We start from the raw sequence: 24959 nt of genomic DNA, 5'->3' as shown, positions 1-24959 counted from the left end.
ATGCTATGGTCTGTAATAGACCCGACATTGTATATGTAGTAAGTCTTGTAAGCAGGTACATGGTGAATCCTGGAAAGGCTCACAGGCAAGCATTGAAGTGGATTCTAAGGTATATAAATGGGTCTTTAAATAGAGTCCTAATTTATGGTGGAGCCTCGGGTGAAGATAGTAAAATAGTAATCGAAGTATATGTCGACTCTAATTATGCAGGTTGTATGGATTACAAAAAATCTATTTTTGGATATGTTTTCACTATGTTCGGCACATCTATTAGCTATGAGAGAAGCATTGTGGCTTGAAGGCTTTGCAAATGAGTTGAAACTTCAAGGTTGAGGTATCACTGATAAATAAGATAGTCAAAGTGTTATACACCTGTCGAAGAACTCATCATATCATGAGCGAACTAAAGGCATTGATGTGAGGTTGCATTTCGTCAGAGGAGTAATCGAGCTTGGAGAAGTCCAAGTGCTGAAGGTTTCGACAAATCATAATGTTACTTATATGATTACCAAGACATTACCGAGTTGTAAGTTTTTCCATTGTATGCAATTGATAAAGCTACATGATAAAATCCAGTTTGTTATTTGATGTTATAGAGTTTGTTCCAAGGTGGAGGTTTGTGAGAATTGGATCAAACTCTATTGGGTCGAAGAGGAGCTTCTGGTTCAACAGGATTTATGCACGCCATCGAAGTATGTTCACATGCTAATGTCAAAGAGCTACATACTGTAGTCGAAGTGTGTTCTAGTATTTGGGGGTCAACATGCTAGGATTGTTAGTATTTGGAATTGGGCATATTTTTCATGTTCAATTGTTTAAGTTAGCTTGTACCCTAAGTTAGCTTGTAATGGGTATTTGTGAAAAAACCTATTGGTTTAGTATATTAGGTTTATTATAAATAGCATACTAGTCTCTCATCATTGCAACTACAAATCCTAATTTAGGGTGAGAGGATTATTTGTTATTCTTGTAACACTTGTAATCTTGTTTCAAATAGAAAGTAAAGAATAATAGTTATAGCCAATTCCTTATTGTTCTTCTTGCTTCCCATTGTGTTCCCTATTATACTCTATTCTTGCCATCGTTTTCACAACAATAATAATATATTTTTACTAACATATTTTAAAATTAGTTTGTTTTAAACAAGAAATGCATTTTTAAAGATGAATAACTTGTGTTAGTTCTCCTACTTTTGGAAAAAGTTCTACTTGTTTAACAAACAAATGTTTCCCATATCATTAGACGACACTCATAACAAGAAAAGAGGTCTCCAGCCTCGTGATATAGCCACGTAATAATCATGTGGCAAAAAGGGATGTTGCGATGTGATTATCACATCCCTACTTGTATAAATTATTAAAAAAAAAAAGTCAAAGTAAAGTATACACATCAGTTTAATAAAAAAAATTAAAAATGGCGATGGCATGGATAACACATCGCAGCACAAAAAGTAAAAAAAAGTGAGTTCTCAACATTGCTGAAAAAGTGTATGTGATAACAAGTAGACGAGAGAGTGGTTAAAACGATTATTATGGCAGAACATCAGTTCGATTTTTAACATGCTATGGCGTGCTAGAAAGAATTGGGTACATAAAAATATTCGTCCTACCTGGATAGGCAAAGAAGTATTTGATGAAATTATTTAATATTTGGATACACTTGGTTTTAAGGCTAGATCTGAAAAAGCAAAAAAAAAAATGAGAGCATCATAAAAAGGGGTAGCCTTAATGCAGTTGGAAGTATAAGTGTTGTCGAACATGCTCGACGCATGGTAATTAATACCATTTTTTAAGTTATTTTTTTTTATTATATATTTTTAATTAAAGTTAATTTTATTATTTAGGCTAAGGAGTTGGGGAGACAACCACTAATGCTTGAGCTGGTTAGAAAGACCCGAACAAAAAATTGGGGGTTTTTGTTGACGAGCGTACCAAAAAAGCTTTGGTAAGTTATTTTATTTAAATTGTTTAAATAATTTTATTTAATGGCAACTTTGTGGCATGATTTTCACGTGGCAACTGAGATATTGTGGCATGAAAATCACATGGCTATATTTAATTCATTATTTAACTTAATCTAATTCTTGTATATAACTAAGTTATTTAAACTATATTTAACTAAATTTTTTATTTTATGTTTATGAGGATTATCAAACACTCCTCGCACAATTTTTGGTTGAAAATCCTCAATATACTCCAAGAGTTTCAAAGCAGTTTAATCCACGTGTGGAGCTTTATATTTGGAGTTTAGTAAATGGCGAAAAGGAACCAAATGGATGCTATTTTGGTGCTAGAAATTTGACTGGGGGCTTGAGAAGTGGGGATAGAACTCTGTTTCAAAGAGTTAAAGATGGGTAAGGATCGTCACATCCACCACATTTGACACATAAAATGCTAGAAACAGTAGGACAACTGACGCTTACTAAGGAGAAACGTGAGTCAGCGTAGCGTGAGGCGACGCTTAATGCCCAAATGGAGGAGTAACAACGAAAAATGAAGGCAATGGCAAAGATGCCACCTGATATGGAGGAGCAAATACGGCGGTTTATGCAATTTTAAAGGAGTGGTAATCAAGCGTTGGGTGGAAATGAAATAATTGGTGGTCAGAACCGATGAATGGGGAGAATTGCGTCGCAAAGTTGTTTGGTGGAAATGTGGTAATTTACTGCGACGTGAATTTCACATGGCAAAATTGTGAAGTGAAAATCACGTCGCAACAGAGTTGCCACATGCCATTCTACCGCGTGAATATACACGTCGCTAATAAAGGGTTGTGACGTGATATTTCACATTGTGACGTGAATATCTCGTCACAGCAAACATTTTTTTTATAGTAACTTTATTTTATTTTTTTAAGTTTAAATTTATGAGGTTCTTTTATGAATATCAACCATTCAAATTTTAAATATAAAGTACTAATATGTATGTGTATATGTTCAACCTATCTATATTAAGAATGAATAGTGCAACTACGGGAAAATGAGTATTTAGAGGGTGCTTGTGCAGAGGAATGTTATTGGAGAGAATTATATTGATAATGGTATCACCATGGATGAGGAGAAATGAAATGAAATATAGTAATTTTACTATGAACGGTATTTTAGTTATTTTTCAACGAATAAATGGGGATCCATATCTAAATGAGACTAATAAAGATATAAGAGAAACTATTAAATGTTAAGATAAGTATCTATGAGCAAAAAAAGGATAATGTGGAATTCTAAGTGATAATGTGAAACTATTAAATTCTAAGGGAATTTCACACATTTTAAGTGAAGGGTTAGTTACAAGAGACACTACAACGAGGAAGGGCTTTAAAAGCGCTTTTTATAGCCTTTAAAAGCGCTTAAAAGCGCTGTGAAAGGTGGCGCTGGCGTAGCTAAGAAAAGCGCTTCTGAAAGCGCTCTGGTAGGCCCCCCCTATAAGAGCGCTTTTCTGGAAAAAGCGCTCTTGTAGGCCCCCCTTTAAGAGCGCTTTTCTGGAAAAAGCGCTCTGGTAGGCCCCCCTTTAAGTGCGCTTTTTCTAGAAAAGCGCTGTGATAGGCCTCCCTGTGAGAGTAAAAAATAAAAAAAAAACGCAACATACTAAAGCGCTTTTGGAAAAGCGCTCTTATAGGGTGGGCTTTAAGAGCGCTTTTTCTGGAAAAAGCGCTCTGATAGCCCCCCCATAAGAGCGCTTTTCCAAAAGCGCTTTAGTATGTTGCTTTTTTTTTTTTTTTTTTTTTGCTTTTTTATTAATCTTTGGCAGCGCTTTTACAAAGAAGCGCTTTAGTAGTGGGCCTTTAAGAGCGCTTTTCAAAAGCGCTTTCGTTGCTAAATGAGGTATTTTAATGTGCAGCCTGTAATTTAATCCTCCCAGTCGACCTGTAATATTTTCGATCTGTAATATGTTTTCAACCTGTAATATTTTCGACCTGTAATTTATTTTCGACGATATTATTTCAGCCATCAGTAAGACAATATATATATACTAATATAATACCATTATAATATCCAAAATTATATATATACATCATTACAACATCAATAATATTATAGTTCAAATCGACACAAATCCTACATGAAAAAGCGCTTAATATAAAATTGACACAAATCTTCTTTGATTTCTTCCAACTTAAGCTTCGGGTACGCAGCAGCACGGAATTCGTCAAGGTACTACAAAACAAAAACATAATATGAATGATATATTTAGTTAAATGTAATAAATTATATGAAATTATCTTAAGTTATAAATTCATACCGTGAGCGGAATCTCTAATTGATTCGCCTGAAGGATTTCTTTCATATACCTCAAAACAAAGTATACGCAATCGTAACTGTTTCGCTGTTGCGGACACTACATAGAAAAACAAATAAGATTCTATAGTTGTCTTGTTTTATCAAGTAGCATAAATATATTATAAGCAACATTGTGAAAAATAATGTACCTGCACTTGGATCCAAGTAATGTTGTTAGATTTAGTTCGGGATACCTGTGCGTCCCGTTGACTTCGGAACACTTGTATTGATCTAATTAACAAATATATAAAAGCATATGTTTAGATCAATCCCACAAATAAGTAAATATATAAATATACACGAATATATATTTAGAACGATCCCACTTACAAATCAACGATGTCCTTCATGGCGGGATAATTGGTCCATTCACCATTTACCGAATTCAGATAATACACGACTTCCCTTATAGGGTTGATAGCAAGCAGCAACCAGTGTGCTCTATAAATTAAAACAATAGGTTATATGAAAATTTTGCTATACACAAAAGAAACAGAGATTAGATGAACAAAGAATGAGAAACTAACCCTACTGGTCGGGTATTATACGCCCAAAGATGCAGACTTTCTGTATTGCCGGTGGACATGAATCTATCTACTAAGCGCTGTCTAACTGATTCCGGTTCCGAAGCAATTGCCATTCCGCTGCAGTGGGCGGAAGACACGAAACGGAATCTGTTAGACAACGGAGTCCCGCGCAACACTCTGTCATACAACAACCTTAAATAAAAACATAATAAACATTAGATTATTTTCATTGAAATGTGTAAATAAATTATATTGTGGGACTAATTAAATAATATATCGGATGAGTGAATATTACCGGATGCATGAGTGCATGTTAGTGACGCCTAGTTGATCATGCTTAAAAATCTCCTCCAAGTCATCAATTGTAATAAGTGACTTGAATTCAATACCGAAGACACTTTCATCCATAACGATTTCACGTAAAGCACCATCCTTCAAATCGGACATATCAACCATTGTTGCGAGCGTCGACCGGTACCGAGGCACAAAAGCACCGCCTTTTTTTCCCGCTGGCTTCGGAGGACCAGTGGGTGGTACGGTACGAACTTGCTGCGTCACTTGTTGTGACTCCCGAGCGGATGCCTAAAAATCATATAAGTTAGGTAAAATATAAAATCATGCAGATTTAGATTCAGATTAATTATTAACACTTTAAATGTACCTCTTTTAGTGATGCAACGGACTCCTCCTCCTGTAAAATCCCTTTACCCTTAACTGTGGGTTTTATAGGAGCAGTCTAAAATTAAAATGTAAAAAATAATTAATAAACGGTTTAGAATTGACATTCGAAAACTAAATGATTCATAATCGTTTTCAATATACCTCATCACTAATGGTAATGAGCTCCGAGGGCCATGCAACAAATGATCCTATTGCATCTCGCAGCAATGTCGTCTCTGAGACCATGTCAGGTACCGGTAGCATCGCATCATGATCTACTACAACATCCACCGATACTTTCAGGTGTCCATCCGGGAGCGGTCTATGGTGAAGTAAATCTCCCAAAGTGTTGTGCACTTTTCCCTTGCCAACTAGTCGATAATTCGGTTCCGATAAGTATAGTTGGCAAGATGAAATGCCCTAAACCAATAGTAAATATAAAGTCATTATCATTAATAAAATAGAACAATTTAAAAGGAAAAAAAATTATAATTACCTCGGGAAATTTCCTTTGATAGTTGATACTAGCCTTATCACTAGTTTCTTTCACCGATGAAGTGTTGCACTTTTCTCTCATATACACTTCTTTATCTCTTTGCAATTCAGAGACTTGTGCTTGCAATTCCGCCAACTTTTGCAACACTTCTTCATTTGAAGGATTTCTTCTCCTAGGACTCTTGTAAAAAGAGGTTGGAGTCACACCATGACCCTTACCCCTCACCCGACCGGGATACTCAGGAGCATCTAGTGCTCTACTAAGTACGCTCCCCTCACCGGTGGATGCCGATTGCGACAAGGTCTCCTGTAATTCATTTACATTAAAAAATCATTTATATATTAAAAAACATTTGATTTAATTAAAGACACAGTATTATACTTACACATTCAGTAAAAACTCTCTGAACTTCGGGATCGACAGCTTGACTCTTGCCCACACGAGCTTCCCTCCACAACACATGTACAGGAAGTGAGGTTTCCTCACTTTTAGACTCCTCTAACTATGCATTGACACAAATGATAAAATCGTCAAATAAAACACATTTAGACAATTAATTAAAATGCATTTCTATTTACTTACAAGTTTATCCTCTAAGCGTGCATATCCCATACGCCCTTTTTTGTATGGATACGCGGGTTTGGATGCTCTCGCACTATTCGTGGCACTCCTTTTCCGAAAATCTTCATCTCTTTGATTTACAAACTCAGCCCAATCTTTTTCACCAATGAAGATCTCATACTTTTTTGGCCGTCCCGGTGCCTCTTCAAGAAAGTTTCCATCTTTATCCTTAAGATAGGTGTTTGTCAAAAAGGCTTTCCACCCTCTATATCTTTTGCCGGCCAAACTAAGTATGTAGCGTTTACGATCATCTGGTATCTCAAAAGTCCTCTGCAAAAAAACATACGCATAGTGTGTTAGTATAAGTAATTTAAACAATTTATCGTCAAGATAATAACAACAATTAACCATATATGATATATACCTGAAGCTCGTCCCAAATCGTTTTTTTTTCGCATCCAACTCTTCGCTTTTCAGATTCCATTTAGCTATGGAGACCAGAATATGCATACGAACAAGTGTACCAATATAGCTGGTCAACTTTGCAGAATTAGGACCAATTGCTTGTTTATCAGAATTCCAATCCAAACGGTATACTAATCCTTGGTCTCTATGTCGAACGATTCCCTTCATAATAGTGATGCCTCGTGCAACTTCTTTTGCTTCAGTATCAGGTGGAGCATTTGTATCCGTGGCATCTCTTTCTTGAGCATCTCTTTCTTGTGAGTTTTCTTGTGAGTTTTCAGGTGGAGCATCTCTATCCGGAGCCATTTAACCTGTATCAAACAAACTAAAGCACATTAGTACACTATTAATAAGCTAACAATCTATACAAGTAAAATGGAAGTCAAACCATGCATGTACAAGTGTATCGGAAACGAAATCGGTACAAATCAAAATAAGCGTCAAAAAAGAAAGTTGTCGGAATTGAACGAAATTTACATGGCTATGGTAAAACGTCCCCACGGACTCAAAAATAAAGTCGGTTTTCCGAAATTCAGACCCTAAGCCCGACTTTTGATTACGGGCAGAAGCAAAACCGATAAAAAAAACAGTCCCGAAATGTAAAGATAAGTGCATGAGCAGCTCCGGAATCGTCAAAATAGTATAGTTACATGTAAAGAAGTCGACAAACGGATACATGGTTCAAAAGTTATGTACAAAACGAGAATATGCACCAAAATTGAATAAGTACTATACTATTGATTAAAACAATCGGTACAAATTGAATAAAACAAATTAGTCGGAATATGTATACTATTACCTTTATCACTAACGTCTCTTTCTTTTCTTGGTAGGATTGTGTTCTACGCGTCTCTTAACAACGCGGACGGTTGGATTGATCCAAATACCCTCATTATGATCATTTCTAGTACAAGATTCATTCTCATTTTGATCGTTTCTTGTACAAGATTCAATGCCAACACCAATATCACCTTGATCTTCAATGTTTTCATCAACTATTTTGTTAGATAAAAGCACTATAGACCATTTCGTACTTGTCGGATCATTGACATAGAACACTTGTTTAGCTTGAGAGGCTAGAATGAAAGGCTCATCTTTGTACCCTACCCTATTGAGATCCACTTGCAAAAATCTTGACTTATCCATTCGTATGCCACTATTATTTTCAACCCACTTGCAACCAAATACAGGAATCTGAAACTTCGCGTAATCAAACACCAAAATGCGCTCGATAACCCCAAAATATGACAAATTTGCAAATTTCGGATTTAAGTCATTCGCACTTGATATGTGCATTGCTTCAGCTACCAAGGTAACACCACTATTTTGCATAGTACTTTTATCATCCTGTTCTTTGGTATAAAATGTGTATCCATTAATAGCGTATGCGCTATAAGAAAGCACAATTACAGTTGGACCATAGGCTAAACATCTCAACCTTTCTGTTACTGAAGCAGGATCTGAACGATACTTTGAATAAATATGATCCCTAAACCACGGTATGAAACTTCGATTGTGCTCTCGTACTATCCAGTTCTCATTTCTATTTGGATTTAAATCTCGGAGAACAACCTTGTGCATTTCAACATACGGCTCAACCTCAATCTCATTGTGCAGAACATACAAGTGCGCTTGATCCCGTTCGACCATTGATACTGTCACAACTTTATTTCCAATTAGCCTTTTTCCTTCTTTTTTTTCGACAATATGAGATTTGGGGAGTCCAATTGATTGAACATTTGACAGATATTCAGTACAAAACTCAACCGCTTCTTCAACAACGTATCGTTCGGCAATACAACCCTCCGATCGACTTCTGTTTTTCACGTACCCTTTTAATATTTTCATATAACGTTCAGCAGGGTACATCCATCTCATATAAGCTGGTCCGCACAATTGTGTCTCTTTCACAAGATGAACGACTAGATGAACCATTATGTCAAAAAAAGAGGGAGGAAAATACATTTCAAGATCACATAAAGTAACAACTATCTCTTTTTGCAATGTTGGTAAGATCGCGGGATCGACCACCTTACTGCAAATTGACCTGAAGAAGAAACACAGCTTAGTTATTGCGCTTCTTACTTTTTCTGGCAGAATAGAACGTATACCTATTGGTAAAAAATGTTCCATTATAACATGACAATCATGCGTCTTCAAACTCTTTAACTTGAGGTCTTTCATGGACACAAGTCTTCTAATATCTGAAGAGTAGCCTTCTGGAACTTTAACTTCACTGAGGAACTTACACAATGTTTTCTTCTCCTTTCTAGATAGAGTGTAAACAGCAGGTGGCAGATATGTTCGTCTTCCTTTCGTCACGGGTCCCAATTCAGTTCTCATCCCCATGTTTACCATGTCCTTCCTTATGTTAAGGCCATCCTTAGACTTTCCTTGTATATTGAGTAACGTACCTATGACGCTGTCAAATACATTTTTTTCAATATGCATAACATCCAGGAAATGTCTTACGTACAACGACTTCCAATATGGAAGTTCAAAAAAAATGGACTTCTTCTTCCACCCACCCTTGACAAGTGAATGTGCAAAAGGCTTGCCAAACTGAGTGCTCACATCTTTCACCTTTTCAAAAATTTGATCACCTGACAAAAAAGGCGGGGCTGTACCATGTTCGGCCTTTCCGTTGAATGCTTTTCTCCACCCACGGTAGTGATGATTAGAATTTAAGAATCTACGATGGCCGAGAAAGACATTCTTCTGACAAAGCTCCAATCGTGTCGTATCGGTTTCATCTTCACAAACCGGACACGCCTTTTGACCTTTATTGCTGTACCCGGATAGATTTCCGTATGCTGGAAAATCATTAATTGTTCCAAACAACATCGCCCTCAAGTTGAAACTTTCCTTCCTATACCCATCGTAAACCTCCACACCGTTGTCCCACAAAAACTTTAAATCTTCGATTAACGGTGCCAAGTATACGTCTATGTCATTCCCTGGTTGTTTAGGCCCAGAAATTAGCATAGATAACATCATGTACTTACGCTTCATACATAGCCACGGAGATAGGTTATAGATCATAAGAATCACAGGCCATGTGCTATGCGAGATACTTTGAATACCATGCGGGTTCATTCCATCAGTAGACAATGACAACCGAAGGTTTCTTGCTTCTTTTCCAAATTCAGGATAATCAGTATCAACTTTCATCCATTGTGGTGAGTCTGCCGGATGTCGCAACTTTCCATCAATAATTCTTTCATCTGCATGCCAAGTCAAGTGTCTTGAATCGGTCTCACTACGATACATGCGTCTAAATCTCGGAATTATAGGAAAATACCATAAGACTTTAGCAGGAGACAACTTTTTCTTATATCGAGGGGCACCACATTTAGGACACTCATTCAACGCTGCATACTCGTTTCGAAACAAAACGCAATCGTTTGGACATGCATGTATCTTATCATAGCTCATGCCAATAGAGGACAACATCTTTTTGGCTTCATACGTTCGATTGGGAAGAACATTATCCTCTGGTAGCATATCTTTCATAAGGGCTAATAACTCTGTGAAACTTTTATCCGACCATCCATTGTCCGCCTTTAAGTTGTACAACTTTAACACCGCAGACAATCTTGTGAATTTTGAACAACCATCATACAACGGTTTCTCTGCATCGCTTACCAACCTCTCAAACATTTTTGGACAATCCGCAAGATCTTCTTCAAGCGCTTCTGCAATCTCTTCGACTCGATCGCAATCGTATGTGTCTGTGCAATCGTCGTTTGAAGCATACTTCCTATTACACCTCGACTCAGCATTCCCGTTACTTTTCTCACCATGCATTGTCCAACATGTATAACTTCTATCGATTCCAAACCGTAGTAAATGGGATCCCAACTGTTCCCCGTCAACCTTACCCCCATAACAGCAACCCAAGCAAGGACACGGCATTCGAAGCGGGTCTTCGGAGTGCTTAACCGCAAACTCAACGAATTCCCATACCCCTTTCTCGTACTGTTTCGACAATCGGTTTGAATTCATCCATGTCTTATCCATGTCTTAATTAAGCTAAACAAATGCTTCTTGGTTTCTCTATCAGGTACTAAGGAATTCTGTCAAGATAATAAATAGCTATCATCATAATAGAATACCTAATCAGAATACCCGATTTCTTAAAGAAGACATTACCTTATTTCAAGGTAATATAAGTCCACAAACCAAAAAACTGGTTGAAAATGAAATCACTAGTAAAAATTTGAAAGAGAATAATGTAAAATTTGAAAGAGAATAATGTGAATGTTTCCCATCTCATTTCATTTCAGAAATAAATATAGATATTTTCTTCTTATCTCTTAAAGTCAATTTAATATATGAGCATGTTTTAATATAGTTCAATCCATTTCAAAACTTGTAGAATTCCATAAACCAAGTTGCAATAAAGTAGAGACATCAATATGAACTCATACATTAAATCCAAGACCAAACTAAGACACCTTTTTCAATTTACAAAATAGCAAGAGGAAGAGTTGAAATGTTTGTATTACATTCAAACATGCTCATAGTGCACAACGATCATGGTTTAGAATAAAGATAGCATTTTCATTCTCAATCCCACAAATAAGTAAATATATAAATATACCTCACGAAATAGTATGCCAAAGTTTTCATGTAATCAAAATAACAGTAGAACTTCAAAACTTATACTTTTATATAAAACCTCACGAAACATTGTTCCAATAAATCAACAAAACCTGAAGCATAACAACCTAACTTAAGTATACTTAAGTATAGTTAAGAGCACAAACCTGAACTAAGGAGAAAGAAGAGTGGTGATATATTGGGAACAAGGTTAAGCAATTTTCTTTTAGAGATTCAGATTCTGCAGATACAAAGAGACAATCATAAGTCATCGTATAATAGAATACATTACTACTACCTTAGATACTTAATACAATTGAATAATATATGAATCTTGCTAAGATGACCAATTCAAAGATTCAAAGATTCATGAATCAACAAGTCCTTAATTCAGAAGCAAAATTGGCATTACATATGTTAGTTTGTCTGTTTTTTAAGTTTGAGTACAAAATAATTCAAAGGAGCTGGTACATTGCTGTATAGTATTTAGCTATGAAGAAATATGACAATAAATTTGTATACAGACTTGTCTATTCAGCAAGAGAATCAAAAACTAATAATCTAAAACTAATAATATTTAACCTCAAGAAGTTCTATTCAGCAAAAATCACAACGAAACAATCATTTCGCAAGAGAATCAAGAATCTCGACAACAATATCACATAACCCATAACCGAAAAGTTGATGAAAAACGAGAAGAAACGAACCTGTGAAGAAATCGACGGGTTTTCGGGTACTTAGGGCTAACGAGTTTCCGTTGAATCTTGAGAGCGAGCTTGTAAGTTCGTTTGAGCCCCAAGAAATACGCAGTTCCGAGTGTTATCTCCGACAGCAACACTTTGGCTGAAGAAGAATCAAATGGCTCTCACAATTGTAACTAATAATAAAATGAAAATAAACAACCTTGAAAACAGTAGCTATACAACTCAAATCATTTCAACAATTATCAACTCAAATCATTTCTTTCAGGCATTTCATCAAACAAGTTGCAGGCAGAAGTTCAATCTTTGATACCAAATAAAATTTTCACTGAAAATTAAAATAAGTGACGCCTAAAACTCACCGGCGGTGGAGAAAACGAGTGACGGAGGAGAAGCCGACGGAGGGACACCGACGGTGGTGGCCGATGGTGGTGGACGGAAGGGTTCGCGTGCAGTGGATGAGTACAGTGGTGGACGGAAGGGTTCTAGAACAGAAAACGAAAGAGAGAAAGTGAGAAACAGTAACGCGTGTTTTTGGTTTTAATTTTTAGTAATAAAGGCTACTAAAGCGCTTCTGAAAAGCGCTCTCATAGCCTGGTCTATACCAGCGCTTTTGACTAAAAAGCGCTCTCATTAAACCCCCCTATAGCAGCGCTTTGAAAAGCGCTCTCATAGCCCCCCTTACCAAAGCGCTTTTGAAAAGCGCTCTCATACCCCCCCCCCCCCCCCTTACCAAAGCGCTTTCTAAAAGCGCTCTCATACACCCCCCCTACCAGAGCGCTTTTCAAAAGCGCTCTCATACCCCCCCCTACCAGAGCGCTTTTTTCATCATTTTCCCTTTGTTTATTAATTTTGTTTTTAGCGAAACCTACGAGAGCGCTTTTATGTAAAAGCGCTTTAGTAGCTGCGCTTTAGTAGCTTAATTTTGGCGTAATTATACTTTTTACCAAGGCTCAATATATAGAGGCGTATCGTTACTTGAGCTACCATTCTCATTATAAGAATCTCATATTCTTTCTCCACCTCATCCTCACTAGAAAGAGAGAAAATGAAATAATAGGGTGGTTGAAAGCTCATTTTACTTGTGATCATCCTCATTCCTCTCTGATCATCATCAAGGTGCAAGTATGACATGGTATAGTTGATCAAAATGTGCTAATGTAGAGAATGATGGGAGTTCTTACTCATGCAAGTGATGTGATTCGAGGAGGGAATTCAAACTATAGGATAATCAAGCTTGATCATGTGGGCATGGAAGAAGAAAAACGGAATAAGTTAGTTGATCATCTTATATTTAAGAGAGTTTATTTTGAAGGAATCATGATAATTATCACCAATCTTCTTCAAATTCTCAGGTTGGTTACTTCTCCCTTAGGTTATAATCATAACCATAAACTTGAGTATAGTGTTCTTGCATGTGGTAGATTAGAAAAGTTAATCTTGAAATGATGAATGCATGTTATTAATTTATGCTTTAAGTTGGTGTACTATGAGTTGATGTAAATTTATGAGCTTAACAATGGCTAAGGGTTGTGAATAACATTTTTCGGGATGGAAAATCTTGAGCTGGTTATATTTTAGGATGTGATACAATCACTGTTAGAACAAGAAATGTTCCGATCAATATTCTTAGTTTTGATGATAACATTAAGCATGAATTTTGTATAAGACAATGTGGTACTCTAATCCTTTACGTTTTCCATTTCAGGAAAAATATAAAAGAGTATGCACAAATCAGCGTTCAGAAGCATTGACCCAGAAGTTCTGGATGGCTTCATCAGAACATGGTCTGGCAAGACATTAGAAGATGGTCATGCAGAATCAGAACATGAACTGGAAAGCATCAGAAGATGGAAGTCAGAAGCACAAGCTCTGAAGCTGTGATGGTATCACACTCAAAGCTCTTCAAAGACAGAAGACAGAAGATGCTCTACACCAAAGCTGGAGACTCTGAAATTCAAATGTCTATACAACACATTCTGAGTCCAGAAGAAAGTACAAGATGAAAAAGCTATAACGTCAAATCTCTGACTGACAAAAGGAACGTTAGAAGCTACAAAAGGCAAAGTCAGTAAAAGCAGGAAAAGCATGGCTCGAGGTAGTTGACAAAAGTGTGAAACATTAAATGCAGCGTTGTACTATTCACGCAAAGCATTAAATGCTCCCAACGGTCATTTCTTCTCAAGCGCCTATATATAGAAGTTCCATTCAGAAGCAGCAAACAACACTTGCGCAGAACTTACAGAAACGCTGTCAAACTGAAAAGCTAAAAGAACTTCATCTTCAACCTCACATCTTTGTAATATCTTAGTGAGTGTTAAGAATTAGAACTTAAGAGAAATATCATTGTTGTGATTACAGCTTTATTAGAAGCAATCTAAACTCTTGTAAACATTTATTTTACATTGATTGTAAAAGATTTCCTAGAGTGATCAAGTTGTGATCTGTAGACTCTAGAAGACTTAGAGGGTATCTAAGTGGATAACCATTGTAATCAGTTGGATTAGTGGATTAAATCCTCAGTTGAGGTAAGTCACCTTGTCAGGGGTACACTGGAGTAGTTTGGTTAACAACGAACCAGGATAAAAATAATTGTGTTCATTGTTTTTATCTTCCAAGTTTTTGAGTTACACTTATTCAATCCCCCCCCTTTCTAAGTGTTTTTCACTCCTTCAATCACTATTACGAAAAAAATACTTTTACCTCAGAACTTATAATATTTCATTCATAATTGAGAATGGCTCTTGTATGCGAGGAAAATGATTATACAAACATAGCATTTAATACAAATAGGAAAGAAAACATAACCAAGAGGGCTAGTTGCCGATTATTCTCCCTATTTTCTTTTCTTATGTCCAACCCCTTCTTGTGGAACAGATACCCATGCTTTTGAGCTGACTGGTTAAGAAAACCATATTGACTTCCATGGCTATGCCTTCTCATTGGTCTCATTGGAGAGCCTGACAGATTCTCTTTACTCCTTTGAGATTGGCATTGATGGTGACTGGTCTCCCCTGAAGATTATGGTACTTGAATTTAAGATGCACCGACGAGGCTACAACATCCAAAATGGCTGTAAAAGGTCTACGTATTTCCTCGCCTCTCAAATGTCTTAGTTCACTTCAATCTTCATTTCTTGACTCAGTATCAATTTGTCATATGGATGAGGCATTCTATCGAAAGGTCGCCGTTGGATTTGATGATGTTGTGGATCTGAAGGGCGATGATTAAATGTGTAAAATGAGATCAAAACATCTTAATAATTCGCGCGGTGACAAGGCGTCATGTGATTCATGACGGTAATCACTACAATCATCGATAACTCTGCTTTCGAGATTTTGTTTACTTCATGATGATATGTAAATCTTGGTACTATCTGATCTCCACTTATTTTACAGAGATTATTCCCTATATGGAGAATGTACTCCGGTAGCATATATACAATAGAAGTTGTTACCTTCTATATCTCATCGGTGATATATGATTGAGGAGATGTGAAATTGGAAGGTTAATCGAGGATTTTAGGTACGAACTTGGAGGTAACTACATTCGTTTCTCGGTGACTATGGTAGAGACTCGATCTTTGATCGAGGATGATTAATTTGTGGAATTCTCGCAAAAATTAGGAGCCAATTCCCACTAACGACACCATTGTTCCATTTTGAAACCAGAATTATGTGCATGTTGAAGGAAAAGAATCCATAATCGATGGTGTAGATCTTCAATACAACGACGCAACGTGGCTTTAAAGTTAACACTCCAACGTTCAATTCAGTTAAGAATACAACATGAGTAAATATAAAAAAATGTACCCTTAATATCTTGTATGATAGCTTTAACATCTTAAGTAATTTTGAGTGGATTGGGCCTTGACTTTTATGTTTTTGTCCGATGCAGAACAAATTAAAATAATAAAGATTTGTACTTATATATTTTAATTTATTTCACATATTTTTATTTATAATTTTTTTTTTTTGGTTACATCATAATTATTTGAATAGGCAATTAATCTTGCTAATGCCGGTATTCATTTTACGGATTCTTAATTGCTCATTGTTAGTAATGTAATGTTTTGCGGATGGATATCATGAGTGGTAACGCCCAAGTATGCCTTCCATCAATTCATTAACATAATATTTCATGTTCTCATGACACGTCTTTAAACATTTTGTACAATTTGTCTTTTTCATATTGCTTCTTGCACGCATGTTATAGAACCATATATTGTTTTCATCGAGAGGCGTTATCATCGACATAAGTATTTGATCAATGACAGTTTTTGGTCCTTCAAAGATCTTCAATCTATTAAGAATATGCTCATCAAATGGATATGGCTCCTTTTAAGTTCACGTCAATCGATTGATGCTACTCTTTCATCTTCAATCAATGAACTTAATCTTCACTTTATTCAATAAATCCTTCTAATCTCTATTACACACACCTATATGAAAATCAATAAACTTAATCAAATGGGGTATATTGAATAATTCTTTATATAAGATAAATTAAATTTATCTAAATATTATGTCATCAATATATTGATAGTCAGTGGCAGAGCCAAAAATTTTAGGGAGTCTGGACAAAAATTCTACACTACGTTTTTATTAATTTTATACCTTGTTTCTATTAATTTTGTCTTTGATTTTGTCTAAAAAATTTGCCCTTGATTTTGTCCAAAAATTTTACGCCCTGTTTTTATTAAATTTTTGACCAAAAATTATTAATTTTGCCACTGATGTTGTCTAAAAATCGACTATTAGTGTGGAGAGTACACAACGAAAGCAGGGTTGAGCCCGGGCGCGTGCCCGGGCTCGCTAGGCTATAGCTCCACCCATGTTGATAGTTATGTATATAAATGTTCGAACAATATAAACATTCATTTTATATATATATATATATATATATATATATATATATATATATATATATATATAATAACAAAATCTATCTCTCTTGTTCAACCCATAATAGTATCATCCCGTTGTTATATCAAGAATTAATGAATCTCACATTAGATGAAAAAGTAGATATTAAACACTTTATAAATGAAATGTTTAGAAATCGAAGGTCATGTAATGTCCAACTCATTTAAAGTGAGTGATGAAAGCTCAATGTAATGATCTCCAGACCTCCTTATGACACAACAAATGCATCAGAGTCTAGTTCAAGTAGGGCATCTTATATCAAAAGTCTTCTTAACAAGGGCGTTTAAGAGGCGTGTTATGTTGAATGCTTCCAATGGCGATGTAAGTAGATATGGATGAAAATGCTTTCAGTTGAGGGGGAGGACAATCATAAATTATTATAATCTCTATTACACTCACCTAAATGAGAATCCCTTTTTAGTTCTCACCTATCCATGGATGAATGACAAGAATTGCATCTTTTATGCTTGCGTTAATCTTGAAGAAAAAATTGAAATTCTTTAAGAGTATCTTTGTTCAACCTCAACCTGCAACGACAAATGTTCTTTATGATCTCTATGACATTTGCAACAACATGGCCCTCAAGTGGTTTACAACCATGATAATATAACACAATGTTTAATCAATCATTTAAATTGGTAAATCATGCTTTGTATGGAAAAATATCAAACATCAATCTTCGCAAATATTTTTAAATTTTTTTAACGATCAACGTGATTTCACTTAACATGAACAAGATCTTGGGTGAGAATTTGGATAAGAAATGGTCTAGAGGGGTGAATAGACCTTCCAATTAACAATTCCTTTGAAAATGGTTTGAAAAACTTTTTATTAGAATTTTTAAAATAAAAGTGATTTTGGGTGGCTGGAGCAAACTTTAGCGTAACAGAGATTATGCTTATCGATTGGAATTGATAAGTAGTGACTTAAGCAGATTACATCACAATTAAGATTCACACAAATTAACCAAAAAGAAAAAACTAGTAAATGTATTGATCAAATGCTAAATTACACGAGAAGTGTGATTTAATAACAATAACACCAAATGGATTCTACAACCATAGTTTTCAGTTTAATTTACAACAAGACAAAATCGAAGTACCAATTCAAACAAAAGATACATATTTACGATAAATCGCTACCAAAAGAAATTCGAATGGCATTCAATTCTAGAAAGCAATAAAGAACAACATAATCATGCAACGTTCTACGAATTTAAAAAAGGGAGAGAGAGAGAGAGAGAGAGAGAGAGAGAGAGAGAGAGAGAGAGAGAGAGAGAAGAGAGACTACACCGAGATTTATACTAGTTTGGCGCCTTCGTCCTTGCTTTACGTCTAATCAAGTCTCCAGTTGTTGCCCATTAAAATTTTGTTGGTCTTCCAATAATATTTGTGACAAAATTACAAGAGTTCGTACAATCACAATATCCAAATTAAATCTGGAAAAATAAATTTCTTCTTTCTGGATCTTTGACTTATACACAGTTCACGAACTTAACTCTATGCAAAATCTTCAACGCTAAATCTCTTTTTGAATCTTCCAAACCCAACAACCTACTCCTAAGTCTCCGTTATGAAAAAATCTTTATACGAACCCACTGGTATGTTGAGCATTGCTCTGTCTGAAGATTGAGAAGAACTCATACCATGTCTGTAGGCTTCCACACACCACTACCAAGGTCAATCTGAAGAGAAAACCCTATTTTTCCTTTGCAATTGTCAAAACCAATCACAATACCACATGCCTTAACCAAATATTCAAAGAAATGTTAAATTCAAAAAAAAAATCTCCTTAACAATCACTAATATCTAAAAATGAGATTCAGATCCATATAGTAAGGGAGAAAGAATGAGGTATAAGAATAAACAAATAGTTTTCAAGTGTTCACAGAAGATTCAAAACTCTTTTGAGAAATGAAAGAACAAGTGGTTTGTGAGTTTTCAAATCAATATTATAAGTATGTGATTTCTTACATTATGAAAGATTTGAGAGAGAAATTATTTATTGGTGATGGAGATTTAACACAAAATGAGTGAGAATATCATGCTTGATTTAAGTCATGAGCACATGTATGATTTGATACAAGTGGCAAAGTAGTTTGAAACAATATCTAAAATATATGAGAAACCCATTTGTATGATTCAAGTCATGATTTGACCAATGATTCAAGTCAAGACTAAAGTGATGATTCGAGTGATGAACAATGTGATTTTACTCAAGCAAATAATAGCAAATCCTAAAGTTTTCGTATCTTCATGAATCGAGTCATGAATAATGTGATTCGATTCACAAGGTTCCATGATCCGAGTCATGTAAAACCTGTGATTCGATTCACAAAATCCCTGATTTCTTTTTGTTTCATCTGATTCGACTCACGGGATGTGTGATTTGAATCACACGCCTAAAGTATAAAATTTTTAAATATGTTTTGAGATTTTACTTATGACTTGAACCAATCTCAAATATGGTTCTTGATTTAAAAAATCAGCTAAGTGACTTAAAGCATATTGCTCACATTAAAAAACAAACAATTTAAATTATGCATGCTAAAAGATATGGATCTAAAACTTGATCTAGAAATGTGCAATTGAATAGGATACTCGATGATATAAACTAAAACCAAAGTAAATATTAAAGGATAAGCAACAAAACCATATAACATAGACATGCACGATCTCCCCCTTAATGCAACAAAGACATGCAACTTTAGTCTCCCTATTTTTTTATGCCTGACAAGCTTGCACTTGGAATTGATGCTTTCCTTCAATTGCTCGTGCTCCCCCCTAAAACATTGCACAAATACACAACAACATAAAACTCATAAAATAAATCTAGACTCACATTACAACTTCTCCCCCTTTGACAAGATCAAAAATAGACAGATGCTAATGAGCCTCAATGCAAAATAACCAGCAACACAAACGATATTCTAGAGAAACAAATGAGCTATATGTAACACCCCAATTCTACGCGATAAATTATTCGATAATTATAACGAAAAATCAGAGTTATTCAAAAAATTTATCAACAATTGAGATGTCACATTTCGTCATTCAAATCATTTTCGGCGTTCATGCCTTCATCACATACATAGCACGTATAATTAAAACGAGCAATTATAACATTTAATTTAATCCTCGAAATCACTTCATTAAATAATTATTTTATCTCGCAGCGGAATTCACAAAACTTTACAATTTTCCAATTTAATCACAACATCTTCGCAATATAGCTTTAAGCTACAATTCCATAATAAGACATCATTTAAAATTCGGCTAGCAACAAATAATTAAAACACGCGTTTATTCCCCCGAGTGCTACGTATCAGAGCGACCACCGACTCGACTCAGGGCGACTAAATCTTCATCCAAGCTATCACATGTACGTTACCAGTATAAAGGTAACGGCGAAACAATTAAAGGGGTGAGATATCAAACAATATAAATAGGGTGATGATAAATAGTATATATACGGTTCAAGTCATAATAATCATCACTTTGCGGTATAATCATTACCATCTAGTTTACTTCACTATTTAAATCAAAACAACACACGTCACCATATCTCACATAAATTCATATTCAGATTTCACAACAATTCACATAAGTTCACACATCACAACACATAAACTCATAATCACACAAATGAAATGCGACTCTAACAAATGCACATGCATGTCGTACCCAGGGCTTCAGCCCCCATCGCCAATTGTCAATAAATAGAGGCATCAAAACAGGCATAAGCCTTCGTCACTATTTGCCAATCCAGGCCGTCACAAAAATGCAATCATGAGACTCAATGAATGCATTATCACAAAACAAATCACAACAACATTGTCACGAGGCTTACGCCTATATCACAAATATTACCAATAATCAGAGGTAACTCAACGTCACTTTATTTCCTGCATTTCGTAGTAATCATAAAATCATAGCATTGCATCGTCACTGGCCATAGGCCTACAACTTAATATCACCACGTCACAACAGCATGTCAACAACAATGCATACACAACAAGTCAACAACTCTAATCAACAATCATCACAAATTGTCACGAATAATACAATGGTAAATCACATAATTCATAATGTTCATCGCATCACAACATCGCCAAAACAATACCAAAAATACGGATACCGAATCATTTTCAGGAACGCATAATTTATTCTACTCGGTTAACTTAGTCCCAGTCTACCATTTATTTATTCTCTATTCACTAATTAGTTATTTATTATCTGTCACTGATATGTCGCTAATTTATTACTCTGCTACTTCACAAAATTATTCTACTAAATACTAACTTGTTGTTATCAAATTTCTCTATTAAACATCACCAAAATTATGTTCTACTGTTACCAATTATCATTTTCTATTTCTATTGATTCACTTAATTGATCTTAAGCTCTTAAATTAATCTAACAGATACTTATTAATGTTAATTATAAGGCTCAGTACATATTACTAATTAATTAAGTAAACAATAGTGTATAGAAACAGTAGGGACACCCGTCCGTAAGCAATTTTCCTTCTTCTCCTCAGAGCCAATTTTCCATTACGGTATCAGTTTTCAATCTCAGAAAATTATTATCACAGCATCACTAACAACACAGATTATTTTCCAATCACAAAACATCATCGATTATAATTTCTATTCAATTAAACAATCACAGTTTTCCCAGGACAGATTCATTCACCCGATTAACAACCAACAGAGTTAATCAATATATCCACCAAATCACAAAGCAACACCATTAATCAATATTCCACACACAATAACAGTGCATATATGATTTTCCAGAAATGAACACCTAATAATATCAAACACAGCGATAAAATTATAACTCAACCCCGCATACGGTCCATCATATCCCCGTTTATAGAGCAAGAACCCCACCCTTACATTGGATTTGAGATTTCTCTATAATTCTACCGATCGAAGCCTTCCATCCTTAGCTTCCAACCCTTGCCTCTTTTAATCAGAATCAAAAGTTGAAAATTTTCCCAAATATGCAGCTACAGTGCGATGATGATATCTCACAACTCAGACCTTATTTTGAATATCTCAACGGTCAAAAGTTTGATATATGTGTTGCGAACCTACCCTCAAAATTTGGCCATGATCCAACAGTTAACGAATCGTGGATCTTCGATTTAGTGAGACTGCTGCAACAAAAACGGGAATGAGTTTCTCTCCTATTTTCTCTTTTCTCTGCAACTTCCCATGACCAATTCCTCGAGACTTTTTCCCTTCTAATTATCCTAATTCTTATCTTAACCTAATTTCATCACCCCAACTTTTACTACCACCATCACTTAATTAAGTCCATATAATAAATCTAGTATTTCTTCAATACTATTTCTACAACTTAATCAATTAAATAATCAGCTAATTAATCATAACAATCCATGCCAATAATTCTCAACACTCCATAAATTCAACAATTAAATTTGAAATAATTTAAAAATATTTAATTAAATAATTAATTAAATATCGGGTGTTACACTGCACATGGTTAAGAAGAATATAAAACATCAAAAATCGAATACAGAATACAAATATATACATGCTAAATGCAAAAAATACACAATTAAACATGCAACTACACAACAATACAACTATGTGATAAAAACTACTATTAATGGAAGATTAAATAACGCATGAACAAACACAATAATTCTCAAATGCGCATAATTAACATAATTCATTCAAAAGATTTTTAATGCAAATATGAATAGCGATACATCAGCTTAGGAATGAATGAATAAAAATGAAGAATGTAAGAAGTAAAAAAATAAACATATATAGAACAAAATACACTAAATGATATTACAAGATATAAGAGTTGTAGAAACATACCAAAAGGGTCGGTTAAAGTATAAATTTCTACAAGGAAATATCACTCTACAACATAATACACATAATACATATAACAAAAGAAATGAAATAGGAATCCAAATCTATTTAAAACACAAAAAATCCAAGATTCCCAACTCCCTACGTATATTGTGAAAAGGTTTCATGGATAATGGTTTTGTAAAGATATCAGCTAGTTGATTTTTAGTATCCATATATTCCAAGATTACACCCCTTTTTTTTTACGGTAAAAAAATTCTTCCATTAAGATAAAGGAGGCAACTCTCCTGAAACTACAGAGTCTATCACCGGGGGGTTACATAACCAGGTCCTTGACCCATACAGTTTACCAAGCGACACTATATTGTGCGCCTCAGAATTACAAGATCTAGGAATAAAAATAACAGAACCAAAAGTAACACCACTTAATAAACTCCTACACTCCGCCGCTAGAGGCTCGAGAACAGCAATACTAATTATCGAATTAATACAGTCAACCACCACTTGTGCATCCGATTGAAAGACAACTTTGTCCAGCTTTAGCTCCACAGCCAGTTGAATACACCACCGAATGGCCATCATTTCCGCCAGGCTCGCCTCCACTTCAATGCTCTCCTTCTTGCTCGCAGCCAACAGGAAAACCAGAGAGTGACTTTTAAAAAGGCAACCAAACACTGCCTCCCCATTCCATGTGATTCCCGCATCAACCTGGGCAATATGAACATCAAGAGGAAAAGTCTCACCGAGCCTCCTAACAGTCACAGAAGCTTTCTTGCCATTAACGGGGTTGGCTCTTCGAAATTCCTGCACGCACTCAACAGCACCACTCGCTACCGCTATGGGACAGCAGCGTTTATTCTGAAACACACCCAAGTTTCTAGTGTCCCAGATTTTATACAAGCAGAAACAGATAAATTGGACATAGCCATCATCACAACAAGACAAAACCGTCTGCAGCCATTGATTTACACCAACATTTGCAGGAATACGATAACTCAGCGGCGAGGCAAAGAGAACTTGTTTAGCAAACACACAATCCATAAGGAGATGTTGCATAGTTTCAATTTCAGCAGAGCAAAAGGGGCACACAGGATCAAGGGATATCCCTTTCTTTAAGAGATTACCTCTAGTTGGCAAGATGTTCTTCGCGACACACCACAAGAAGTTCCTCTGCCTATTCAAAATAGGGGCTCTCCATATCAATTGCCACAGATTCTGATTAGAATGACTTGAGGGGCCCGGGAGGAGACACTCCTTTTGAGCACACGTTGCATGATACGCAGTTTTGAATGAGTACTCCCCGTTCTTCTCAAAATGCCAGATAATTTTGTCATCTGTAGGTATCCTCGAAAGAGGAATACTCACTATCATCTTAGCCTCTTCTTGCGAAAATTTCTCCCGAATCACTTCCTTCTTCCACCCTCCAAGGTCCCTGTCAATGAGATCGCAAACTCTCGCATTTTCTTTTAGATTGTTGGCCCCATAAAGCAGTTTGAATCCGTTGTTACCTGGGATCCACCTGTCCTTCAAAATATTAACCTTCTCCCCATTTCCTATCTGCCATCGAGCACCTCGTTCCACCACTTCTCTTGCACCCATTATACTCCTCCAAGCATAACTTGGATTATAACCCATGGTACAAGCTTCGATAGTGCCTCTAGGAAACTATCTGCCTTTCAAAACTTTGCCCACCAAAGATGTCTCTTGATTCAACAACCTCCAGTACTGCCTTCCCAATAAGCTGGAATTAAAATCCCTTATACCTCTGAAACCCATGCCTCCCCCTCCTTTGGCCTTTGCTAACTTGTCCCATCCTATCCAGTGAACTTTTCTGTCACCATTCTTCGACCCCCACCAGAAGTTTGCAAGTAAAGATTCAATCTCGCGGCACC

General features: G+C 35.7%; 1 protein-coding gene across 1 annotated transcript; it reads right to left on the bottom strand.

Annotated features, from left to right (window-relative positions):
- Window positions 1–23331: 23331 nt before the first annotated feature.
- Window positions 23332–24702, bottom strand: LOC131661587 (uncharacterized). Its single transcript, XM_058931180.1, has one exon. The coding sequence runs from the start codon at window positions 24700–24702 to the stop codon at window positions 23332–23334; it is 1371 nt and encodes a 456-aa protein (XP_058787163.1).
- Between the last annotated feature and the right edge of the window lie 257 nt (window positions 24703–24959).

The sequence above is a fragment of the Vicia villosa genome, linkage group LG1, assembly GCF_029867415.1.
Source record: "Vicia villosa cultivar HV-30 ecotype Madison, WI linkage group LG1, Vvil1.0, whole genome shotgun sequence".
In the NCBI taxonomy this organism is placed as follows: domain Eukaryota; kingdom Viridiplantae; phylum Streptophyta; class Magnoliopsida; order Fabales; family Fabaceae; genus Vicia; species Vicia villosa.
Note: the sequence above shows the minus strand (reverse complement) of the source record. Positions and strands in the feature narration are given on the sequence as shown.

Coding starts and splice junctions, on each gene's coding strand:
- LOC131661587 (XM_058931180.1), bottom strand. CDS start 24,702: ATGGGTTATAATCCAAGTTATGCTTGGAGGAGTATAATGGGTGCAAGA.